Source organism: Carlito syrichta, unplaced genomic scaffold, assembly GCF_000164805.1.
Source record: "Carlito syrichta isolate Samal-C Ts95f unplaced genomic scaffold, Tarsius_syrichta-2.0.1 Scaffold301930, whole genome shotgun sequence".
In the NCBI taxonomy this organism is placed as follows: Eukaryota; Metazoa; Chordata; class Mammalia; order Primates; family Tarsiidae; genus Carlito; species Carlito syrichta.
The window spans coordinates 119,786-132,024 of NW_007246026.1; the positions used below are offsets into that span (position 1 = coordinate 119,786).

The 12,239-nt window shown below is 45.6% G+C and overlaps 1 protein-coding gene across 1 annotated transcript; it reads left to right on the forward strand.

The window, feature by feature from the left end:
• Positions 1-7,320: 7,320 nt before the first annotated feature.
• IL10 (interleukin 10) lies at positions 7,321-11,466 on the forward strand. Its single transcript, XM_008055696.2, has 5 exons — positions 7,321-7,552; positions 8,411-8,470; positions 8,776-8,928; positions 9,981-10,046; positions 11,279-11,466. Exons 1-5 carry the CDS (start codon positions 7,388-7,390, stop codon positions 11,369-11,371), a joined length of 537 nt encoding a protein of 178 aa, XP_008053887.1. The 5' UTR covers positions 7,321-7,387; the 3' UTR covers positions 11,372-11,466.
• Positions 11,467-12,239: the final 773 nt, after the last annotated feature.

Here is a 12,239-nt window from a genome sequence, read left to right on the forward strand (position 1 = left end):
TGGTCATTACCCATCTCTAATGCCTGGGAAAGTCATTTTCTCCTCTAGACCTCTGTTTGCCCATCTGTTAAATAGGAGGTGTGGATTAGATAATGTCTAAGACCCTTTCCTTTTCCTATACATATGACATTTTTGACATTCTAGCAACCATAGGGGATGTAGTTAACATCTGCCTGGAAGAACATTGATTAGTAATCAGATCTATTCTTTTTTAACTGGAAAAGCTATAATGGGAATAGGTATATAGTTTGTAAAGATAGCTGTTCCTCAAATGAATCCATCCTCTATATGAGTGGAAGACCAACAGACATATAGCCCCTCAGGGCTACAAAAGGTGAGAAAGCACATTCTCAGGAACTCAGACAATAAATACTTAGTGAGAACCTTGGATGTGGCCAGAACTGTGCTGAGTGTGAACAAATAATGATGATCACAAGCAGACATAGGCCCTACCCTTGAGGTAGTTATAATCTAAAGGGAGAGACAGAGATCAAGCAAATGATCATAGAGCCACATGTATAATTATGCTCAGATATGTTGGGTTTGAGGTGCCAGTCATCCAGAGGATACTTGAGTAAGCAAAATCCCATCTGAGGGACAGTTCTAGAGCAGAGAGAATCTATTCATGTCCAAGGCTCATCTATAATCATATATAATTACAAACTGACATAAGTATTATACAGGAGAGGAACAAGGGGTTCTGAAAAGATACACCCAGAGAAACTGACCTAGACTGGAGAATCATGAAGAACTCATTTGAGGCCATACCATCTGGGCTGAGAGTTGAAGAATAAAGAGGGGAGAGATTAGGAAGGGAGAACTACATGTACAAAACCCTTGTGCTGGTAGAGAGAGGGCATGAATCACTGGGCATGGTGGCAGGGCTCTGTCATTCCAGCCACTAGAGCCCAGGAGTTCAAGTTCAGTCTGGGCAACATGGCAAGACTACATCTCTGAGATAGAGAGAAAGAGATAGGAACACAGATCATTTAAGAAAAAAAAAGAAGAAGAAAAAGAAAAAAAAAGCCAATGAGACTAGAATACAGAGGGAAGTGGGAAGTGAATACTGTAAGTTGAAGCAGAAGACAGGCAGGGTCAGATGATAAAGGAAGTTGTAGAAAGTATCAAGAATATGAGTCCTTATTTGACCAAGAGAGGGAAAGTGGAAGCCATTGAAGGGTTTAAGCAGCAGGGGAGTCCTGATCAGTTTCGTGTTTGGAAATGATTACTCTGGCTACAACATGGGGAACTGTTTAGAGAATGGGACTAGAATATCAATGAGGCATTTATTCTGGGGTCCAGGGGGGATAAGATGATAGCTTTCGCAAGACGGTTGCTGTGGTGATTAAGGAAATGAAGATATATAAACAGATTAGAGAAATGTTTGTGAAGAAAAATCTGGAAGATCTGGTTATAGATTGGACATAGGACAGCAACTAATTATGTCTGGAGTTAAATGGAGTTCCATTTTACCAAGTTAGAGTGCACTGGATGAAGGTGAAACTAGAGAGAGAAGATGATGATTTTAGTCTCAGATACAGAATCAACTATACAAATGGGGGGTTGTAGTGCAAAATAAATGTGAATCCCCCTGCTCCATATTTATTGAGAATTTCAAGACAGTAACAACAGAACAAGAGCAGGACTCTTCTAGGCATGGGACCCTGTGTGACTGCAGAAGTCACTCATCCACGAAGATAGCCCTTTTCAGATATGTTGGGTTTGAGGTGCCAGCCATCCAGAGGAGACTTGAGTAAACTAAATCCCATGAGAGGGACAATTCTGGAACAGAGAGAATCCATTTGTGCTCAAGGCTCAGAAGTCCGCTAGTCATCTTAGGTAGTTATACAGCCAGAGCAGAAACAGCTGTGCCCTCTTGATAGCCAGGGCTCCAACACCTGGTTTCCTGGTCCCTGAGAAGCCACGTTTATCATACAAGAAGGTACAGAGCACACTGTTCATCCCCTAAGGAAAATCCAAATTGCTTGATTTGGTGCCACAGTTGCACAAAGGGAAATTCCACATTGGCTGTCCAAAGAACAGCCCTTCCGCTATCTGTGGTTTACAGTGTCTGCGGCCATGATCTTCGGAAGGGCACCCAATCCGGTTTGCATAACCTTTGCTTGATTCGACCTATGGCCCAGCCCCAGCTTGGGCTCCCCCTAATCTTCTGGCCCACCCCCAGGCCTTTAGTCTGAAGTGCCCCAGTCACTGTCAGAGCCAATGACAGAAGAGACCAGAGAAGGACAGCACTCACAGACCCCTTGGACCCACCTCTGGCCACATTTTGGGCGTGTGATGTACTTGGGGCCTATTGCAGCACAGCCCACAAGGAACTCTCTGTGCAGGGAGCAGAGGAAGTTCATTCAAAGGAATACTAGAAATTTCAAACTGTCAAAGCTATTTTACACACTAGATGTCCTGGATAAGAAGAAATGAAGCTCGTGTTATCAGTCTTAAAAAATAGCAGTTACTAATGGCAAGTAGGAGCCAAATCCCAAAGGGACTGTCTGTCCATTAGGGCAGTTGTCTCCCTTTCCCCAGGGAGTGCATGATCCCACCTTCTCAGCCTGCATCTCTGATCTGCCTTCTCCCTGTGGCTGACCCTACTACAGGGCAAGCTGGCAGATTTCTGAGTCTTCCCTTTACAGCTCCAGTACTGCACCATGCCTCCCAGCCTGCCTCCCACTCTTGGGCCCAAGTTGCAGAATTGCAATGAGGCACAGGACAACTGTTCCAAGAAGGCTGCCATGTTGCTCAGCATGAGAGTAACTGGGAGAGGGATTCCTTATAACAGGGGTCTCCAACCCCCAGGCCACAGACTGGTACCAGTCCATGGCCTGCTAGGAACTGCGCTGCACAGCAGGAGGTGAGTCGTGGGTGTGTGAGCCAGTGAAGTTTCATCTATGTTTATAGCCACTCCCCATGGCTTGCTTTACTGCCTGAGTTCTTCCTCTGTCAGATCAGTGGTGGCATTAGATTCTCACAGGAGTGTGAACCCTATTATGAACTGCACATGCGAGAGATCTAGGTTGTGTGCTCCTTATGAGCCCACGGGTTTGAGACCCACCTGGGCAACTTGGCAAGACCTCATCTCTACCATAAATCAAAAAATTAGCTGGGCGTGGTAGTGCACGCCTGTAGTTCCAGCTACTTGGAAGGTTGAGGCGGAAGGATCGCCAGAGATCAGCAGGCCAAGGTTGCAGTGGCTGGGAGCAGCCACTGCACTCCAGTCTGGGCAACAGAGTGAGACTCCAACTCAAAAAACAAAAAAAAGAGAGAATCTAAAGACTGATGATCTGAGGTGGAGCTGAGGTGGTGATGCTAGCACTAGGAGTAACTGCAAATACAGATTAACATTGGCAGTGAGGTTTGACTACACAGAGGCCATAATAAATCATTGCTTGCAGATGCATATCAAAATAATAATTTCATAATAATAAATTATTTCATTATATATTACAATGTAATAATAATAGAAATAAAGTACACAATAAATGCAATGTGCTTGAATTATCCTGGAGCCATCCCTACCTCCCCAGTCTGTGGAAAAATTGTCTTCCACGAAACCAGTCCTTGATGAAAAAAAGATTTTAGGATCTTGCATACTGTAGATAGGACCTTCCAAAATCTATTTGTACACACACAGCCCCACACACATCCTGGGAGTTCTTGTCTGCTCAGACTCCTCGGCAGCTAAAGTGGTGAAACTTACTGGGTGGAGCTTCCCAAAAAAGATTATTAGGATCTCCTAGACTGGTGTGCTTTTAGAGATCTGTGGATTTGACCACCTCCCATCTCTCTGACAACTTGCAACAAAGGATAGGCGAACAGGAAAGCAGAAAAAACAGGTCCTGGATGACATATGAGTGCTACGCCAGCCCTGGACTGCTTGCAACCGGACTTCTTGATGGGTAAGACAAAATAAGTAAATACATAAAATCCCCTCCTTTATTTAAAACCATGCTTAGTCAGGTTTTCTTTCACTTGCAGCCAAATACAGAAATTAGGGAATATTTTGGAGTAGGGTAGAAGAAGAGAGGTATTTCCCCTTCTACAACCTTCTTCTGGTTTCCCAGTATGTCCCCACTAGAAAAATTCATTTAAATTCAATTTAATAAGCATTTATTAGACACCTGGTATGCATCTTGAAGGCAAACTAGACTCGGGCCATTTGCCCACAAGGAGCTCACAGTCTGACAAGTGGCATTTGTGTCTTCTTGAAATTCACAAGACCAAACTGTACCCAGACTGAGATTCTCCATCCATAGGTATCTGCTTTTTCACTTCCTTCCTTACATGGACTCTTCTCTCGTACTGAAACCTAACCGCAAATCTCCTAACATGTGATGGTTGGCATTTATGCCTCAGATGTGACCTATAGGTTTGGGACTTTTCCCAGTGGACCTCAATGAGTTTTTAGATGACCATATATCTTCCCAAATTTGAAAAGAAGGAGTCATCTTGTGGTTCTTGTTGTTTTGTCAATACAAGGGCACCAGCTCTTAGCTTTACTCAAATGTTCCTATCTTTTTCTTGACATAAGTGCTATGAGATGTGTTGTTGATAGGGAAAATATTGTCTCCATTTGTTAAATGAGACTTGCCTCAAGGAACTGGCTTATGATTATCTCTGATCATTTAGATTCTGAAATTTTGAAATGAGAGTGGACAATGATTTCACATCAATAAGAAAAGGGTCAACTACTCAACCAATGACTTTAAAATAATTGGCTACAAATTTCAAAACAAATTAAGAAGTCACATCCTAACTTAAACTCTGTTTAATGGATTGTGAATTAAAGAAAAATATAAATGACTTTTATATACCTCTCTTCTCCCCGTTATTGTGGATATGCATGTGTATTTACATATATATGTCAAATTTTAAGAAGAAAATGTAGGTGATGCTGCCTGCCTCACTGAATTGCTCTCTCTATACCTCTGAGTGCTTGTCTGTGCCCAGACCAGTCTCCTTAGTGTCACACCCTTGAAGCTCACAGGGCACCCCGCCATGCCCATCCCAAGTATAGCTGGTACTTTCCATGGGCCAGACTCTGTGCTAGGTACCAGGTACACAAAAATTATTAAAGCAACATCCTGCTTCAGGGAGCTCACAGTTATTGGGCCAGGCAAGGTGTGTACATGGATGGCAGTGATGCAGGGTTGGAGATATCCTAGTGAAGTAAACACAGGTATGGTGGGAAACGAAGGTAGGTAGGGTTCATACCACCTGGGTCAAGGAGGACCTCACAGCTTCAGAGAGGACCTCACAGAGGGACTCAGACCCTCTGGCCTGCTTTGTCTGCATGCTGAGTGTACACCTGAAACACCCAACTCAGAGGAGGTCAGCCCTGCAGGTTAACTCAGACACAGTCCAGAAAACCCAGGAGCTAAGAGGGAAAGAGAAAGGTAGGATGGGAAACCCAGCTCCTAGTCCCCTTTTCTCTGCTTCTTGGCAACGGAGCTAGGACAGTACTCCTAAGTCCATTCTAAATCTGGCAGGAGCAGCAATTCCTGGGTTAGCTCCATTCCATTTTCTAAAAGACTTTTTCCTTGCATGAGTCTTGGGATTCTGCACTGACACTACCCAAAGAGTTGGGGAAAAAGGCACGGTCCCCTGATCCTGACACACAAGTCACCACAGCAGGTACCTCCACAAGGTAGGCCTGGGCCCTGTCACCTCTCTCACTCACACCAGACTAGCTGGGCCCTAGGGTGTCTGCCCCACTTGCCCTGGAAACCTTCTCCAGGGGGGCAGGTTCAGAACCCAGTGCCATCAGAGATGTCCCAATGCTGATGTAGGAAGGCCAGGATGTGGCAGAAACACAGGGGATACCTCCCTTTGGGTCAACTTGTTACTTAAGCACAAAGTCCCCTGGCTAGCAGAAGGGCAGGTACTGTTTCTTCCTTGGGACAGATGGAAAACAGACACAGGGAGGATGGGTGACTTGGCCTGGGTATAGAGTGGCAGAGACCAGGCCTCACGCCCTCAGGCCAGTGCTCTTCCCAAACACTTTCTAAATGGAAGTGATAGGAGAAGCCCCTGTGGAAGGCGGAAGTCGCAACAAAGGACTCCCAGATACTTTCCAGATATCTGAAGAAGTCCTGATGTCACCACCCCTGTCTTCCCCCAACTAAAGGTACAGCAACACTCTTCACCCCAACCTCACCTGGCTACCCTGCCCCTGCACACACACAAACACACACTCATGCAAATCTAAAACAAAACTAGCAAGGCTTCTTTGGGAAGGGAAAGCTAGATAGATAAGAGGGACCTGCCTTCATGGAATCCTGATTTATTTTTCTTGTTATTTCTACTTCTTCTTCCCTATCTTTTAGACTTTAGACTCCAGCCATAGAAACTTACAACTAGAATAAACCCTAAGGACTACTTAATCCGATCTTTCATTCTACACACTGGAAACTGTATAAAGTAGGGTGAGGGAACCAGAATTTGGTTCCCTCATTTGGCACCTGTTAACCTTGTGCAGGTAACATATTTGTGCCTCAGTTTGCTCATTACGAAATGGAGGTAATGGTGAGGACTATCTGACCGGCATATGAACAAACTTTCAGGACATGTGGGCTACTCTTATCAACATCCCCCAAACACTGGAATAGCTGAGGAGGTGGAAACGTGGACCTGAGAATCTACATGAAACCAGGGCTAGAGAAGGAGCCTGGAGCACACCCTGTGTCCCTGCCTGTCCTGTAGGAAGCCAGTCTCTGCAAAGGGCATTCTTGGAATATAAAGTGGGAGAAGTGGAAAGGAGTTTTGAGAGTATTTAGTCTACCCCTTCATTTTTACTTGGGGAAACTGAGGCCTAGAAAGCTAAGGTGACTTCTCAAGGTATCAAGGAGAAGTCTTGAATATTCGACCCAGGTTGGGGGGACCCAACTATTTCTCAACCATAGTGCATTCTGGAATGGCCAATTTGTCCACGTCACTATGACCTAGGAACACGTGAATGGGAACCACAGCTGTGGGCCTCTGCGCACAGACAGCTATTCTCCATAGGAAATCAACTTTTTTAAAATTGAGAAGCTAAAACATTATTTTAAAAGAGAGAGGTAGCCCATGCTAAAAATAGTATAATGCAGAAGTTCATCTTCAACCAGTCTCTTTTTGCTTACGACGCAAAAAAGTGAAAACTTTAGCAAATGCAAACTTGGGTAGATCTAGATAGGGAAGGAGGGGCCTTAAGAAAAAAAAAAAACAGAACGTTTGCCAGGAAATCTGTGGCTGTTACTTTTATTGAATGGAATGGCCTCACAGAGCCCACAATATAAAAGGGGGACAGAGAGGTGAAGGTCTACACATCAGGGGCTTGCTCTTGCAAAACTAAACCACAAGGCAGACTCACAGAAGAAGGCAGAGTTCCGTCATGCAAAGCTCAGCATTGCTATGTTGCTTGGTCTTCCTGGCTGGGGTAAGGGCCAGCCGAGACCAAGGCACCCCGTCTGAGAATAGCTGCATCTACTTCTCAAGCAACCTGCCTCATATGCTCCGAGAGCTCCGAGCTGCCTTCAGCAGGGTGAAGACTTTCTTTGTGAGTATGATTTTCTCCTGCTCTTTCTCTCTTCTTGGGACTGCCTGAACTAGGCGTTCTACTAGAACCACAAAAGAACACTCCCCTTGCTCCTCCACCCCTATACCCAGCACGCATTCTCCCCAGACTTCAATTCTTAAGAGAGTCTTGGGTCAAGTCATGGGTTCAGTGAGTTCAGCTAAGCCTAGATGATGCAGCCAATGTGCAGGAAAAGCTGCCTCAACAGGTAAATGCACTCTCTCCCATGGTCAGAAACTTCTTATCCGACTCTACAGAGCTCTATACTTTATTGACTGGGAGAAATCAAGAAGGGTCTGATTGAAGGTGAAGATACTTCCCATGCCCAGTGGCCAGGAAACATAAATTGCCTGTCCTTGGAGCATTTCCAGACCTGAAAGACTGATGGCTTGGGGAAGCATCTTGCATGAGGGAAACCTGCATTGAGAGATGCTTCTTATTCCCAGAGACCTTTCCGAGCTAGAGTCAGATGTCCACAGAAGGCAGAAAGAAAAGCAAAGAGCAGGACATGAGAGGGAACTCAAGGCACTGAAGGGTTGACATAGGTATCCCTTAAAACCTGATGTGGCCTTCAGAAAGAAGACCAGAACTGAGCTAAGCTTCTGCCTTCACTTCAAAATCAGTCAGATTTTTAAAATAATTTGATACCAAGGGGAAGTGCCTGATATAACGAATAGTTCCAGTGCCATTAAATTCTGTTTTTAAAAAACTCTCAGTTTGGGGACTAGGGCTAATTTGATGAAAAATCAAAAACTCTATAAATGAGAGGGCATGAAAAAGACATGCATTTTGGGTATTTTCCCAAACCTCAAGTTCATTATCCTTTTGTTTTTCTTGCAGCAAATGAAGGATAAGCTGGACAACATATTGTTGAACGAGTCCTTGCTGGAGGACTTTAAGGTGAGAGTTGGGGCTGGGGTGGGCGGGGGAGTGCAGCGTGATTAAGGGAAGGGAGGCTCTGCTTCGTGACTACAGGGAGCTGGGTCTGCTTCCTTCTCCCTTGGCTTTGAAAAGGAGAAGTGGGAAGATCTTAACTCAGCACATAGCCAGCAGCCAGAAGGCTACAAAGGCTCAGTGGGGGTGGAGGGGGGGGAGGAAGGGAGCGCTGGGGAAGGAAGGTCCCTGGGGACAAAGCTGTCCCTCTAAGTTAGTTGCAGCAGCCTCTGATCCCCTTCCCACCCTTCACCTTTGACTCCTGCCCTTAGGGTTACCTGGGTTGCCAAGCCTTGTCCGAGATGATCCAGTTTTACCTGGAGGAGGTGATGCCCCAAGCTGAGAACCATGACCCAGACGTCAAGGAGCACGTGAACTCCCTGGGGGAAAAGCTGAAGACCCTCAGGATGAGGCTGCGGCGCTGTGTGAGTAGCAGACCAGTTCTTTCCCTTGCAGCTGTCCCCAAAATACCATTTCTTACAGACCATCAGGGCCACTCACATCCAGAGATACACCAGAGACACAGTCTGGCAGGGCTAGCTGTGAATTTAGAAAGACTTCTAGAGCTCTTGCTCATTTCTCTCCGAGCAGGGGGTGGGGGCATCTGCTAGGCATTTACATGTGAAGATTTGCAAACAGCTTTCCTGTTATTTGTGAGTCATGTGTGGGTTATTAACTACTCCTCTCCCTTCATGAAAGGGGCCCAGAGCTTCAGTCACAGCTCTCTTATCCTTTTGGACCTAGCCCCTAGGCCAAGGGCTGAGACCCCCCCTACACACACCCCAAGCAGAGGAAAATCACTCACCTCCTATTCTCAAACTTTTGAGAGCAAAGCTGTAAGAGAGGCCCACATGACTGGTAGGATTTTCCCTGATATTTTAGAAGGATCAAGAGGCTACTCAACTCCAGGCAAGAGTCAATGAAGAATTCTACCAGATAATTTATTTCTCCCACTGAAATGAAAACCTTACCACTAATGATTTCCTTTGTTCTCTCATCGATATTAAAATCAGGTGGTCTCTATTTGCAGGACAGGGCTATGCAAAGGGTTTAGTCCCCATAACTGTGAGTCCATCTCTACTCCGCAGGTTTTGAAATGGACCTCAAGGACAGTGACTGAAGGAGAGGGACAGGATAGGGGGCAGAAAGGGATAGGCTGAAGAAAGTCTAGCACAGCACTCCAGGAGACACTGTGAAGTTCTGGGGGAGGAAGCCCAAGACCTGGGTTGTTGTCTGAGCCTTGCAGACATCTGAGTGGCTCCTAGATAAATATATTTCATCTCCCTGAGCTTTGCTTCTTCTCTGTTGCTTAGGAAGTGGGTAAGGAAGAGTCAGGGCTCATTCCTCCCCGGAGCTATGAAGGGAGGCATTCAGGATGAATCAGGCCTCTTCTTCACACCACCAGTTTGTGCCCTAAATGCTGTGGACACAGGAGCTGGGAACCAAGGCCATCAACACTTTCTCTTTTCTTCCACAGCATCAATTTCTTCCCTGTGAAAATAAGAGCAAGGCGGTACAGCAGGTGAAGAATGCCTTCAGTAAGGTGAGCTCTGGCGATGGCAGAGAGGGCTTGCCAAGCACAACCTCTGCCCACTCCCCAAAGGATGGAGGGTGGCAGGTGCTCAGCAGGCTCATCCGTCAATCGGAGGGAGTGTGGGAACCTGACAAATGGTGTGACCTGCTCAGCCAGTGAGGAGCTGCCACCTCGGTTATATTTGTTTTCTGTTAAGAGTCTTTGGGGGTTTCTAAATGACTGTTCCTGCCTTTGCAGGCCTGTGGGCTGAGCTGGCCAGTCAGCCTGTGAGCACAGTGGGCTGGGTGCTGGGGAGAGTGACAAAGGAAACAGAAAGTACAGAAAGTAGCTTGTTGGGAATCCAGGCTGAACCCACACGTGCAGGAAGCTGACACGTGAATATGCACATACAAACACACCTGGGGGTTCAGCATGGACTCCCCAAAACTCAAAATGAGCAGGAAGCAGAATTCTCATTTATCTGGGGTTGGTTCAAGCTCACTTTCCATTTGCCCCTCACACCTCCCGAGGTGCCTGAGAGTGTCAATTCCCAAACCAAATGGGGTTTCACACTTCCAACAGCTTGCAAACATCTGAAACCCCATTTCCCAGAAACCGTGTGGTCAATGTCCTCCTCATGTGCTGGGGACAGACCCTGAGCAGGGCTCCAGCATCAGGGGGCATGGATCTTCTAATGGTAGACCAGAGAAGCAGGATAGGGCCTGCATAATCTGTAGGTAGAAACCACAGACATTTAAAAAGCTCCCTTCTCTTCTTCTCTCACTGTCTTGCTTTCAAAGTGCCTTCTCTAATGTGTTTTCATCAAATTCTGCATATGTGTCATGTGAACAATTTAAAATTACTGAAAAGCAGGCCAGATATGGTGGCTCACACCTGCAATCCCAGTATGTTGGGAGGTCAAAGCAGGATGATTGCTTGAAGCCAGGAGTTTGAGATCATCCTAGGTAACATAGTGAGACCCATTTCTAAACGCAAAAAAATTTCTTAAATTGCTGAAAGGGCATCATTTTGAAGACTGTGCTTTGCAAGTCTTCTTTGATGATAACTGTGCTGGGAGGAGATAAAAGTCAATGCACAGTCTTTCCTAAGACAGCTGGGCATATCCTTGGATTCACCCCCAACGTGAGGGAGCAAGGGCAGCCTCTGTATCCAAGGTCACACTCACCCATGAGCATGGGGAGGGGAACCCATTTATGCCTCCGATCCAGTTTTAACAAAATGTTTCTTGTCTCCCTACACAGCTCCAAGAGCAAGGCGTCTACAAAGCCATGAGTGAGTTTGACATCTTCATCAACTACATAGAAGCCTACATGACAATGAAGACAAAAAACTGAAACATCCAAAGTGGTGACTCTACAGACTCTAGGACATCAATTGGAGGTCTCCAAAATCTGATCCAGGATTCTGGGACAGCTGACCCAGCTCCTTGGAACGCCTCATTGTACCTCTCGCCTAGAATATTTATTACCTCAATTTCCATTTCTATTTATTTACTGAGCTTCTCTGTGAACTCTTTGAAAAGAAGCCTGATATTATAATTTTTTTCAATATTTATTACTTTCACTTATGTTTAAGCTGTTTCCATAGGATGACACCCTATGGTATTTTAGTGTTTTAAGAGAAATTGTAAGTTATGTAATGAAAAACAGTGTTCTTGGGGAGCCAGTTGAAGCTTCCATTTCAAGCCTGGCTACACTTTGTACCTGTTGAACTGTTCTCCCTGACCTTCCTCTCTTTTCTTTTATCTCTGGGCCCGAGGCTCCCCGAGTATTACAAAGACTTTTTACCATCTTAAGAAGGGAAGCCAGGGAGACCCTTTGATGATTAACTTTTCAGTGGCTCAGAGGGATTCCCCTGACCTCATCCCTGACCACTTCGTTCTTGAAAGCTGTGGCCAGCTCGTTATTTATAACAACCCAAATTTGGTTCTAATAGAACTCAGTCTTAACTAGAAGTGATTCAATTCCTCTGGGAATGTTACATTTTGTCTGTCTTCATTGCAGATTTTAATTTTGAATAAATAAGTGGGTCTTATTCAAATCGTGTTATGGTGTCAGTTGACTTCTGTCTGACTAAAATTCTTTCCTTGAAGCATCCAACATGAAAGAGAATGGGTGAGCAATTGCTGCATTCCAGAGGAAGGAAGCCAGCAACCCTTTCCCAGGGAGAGAGAGGAGGCTCTAAACCAGATCACAGGAAAGG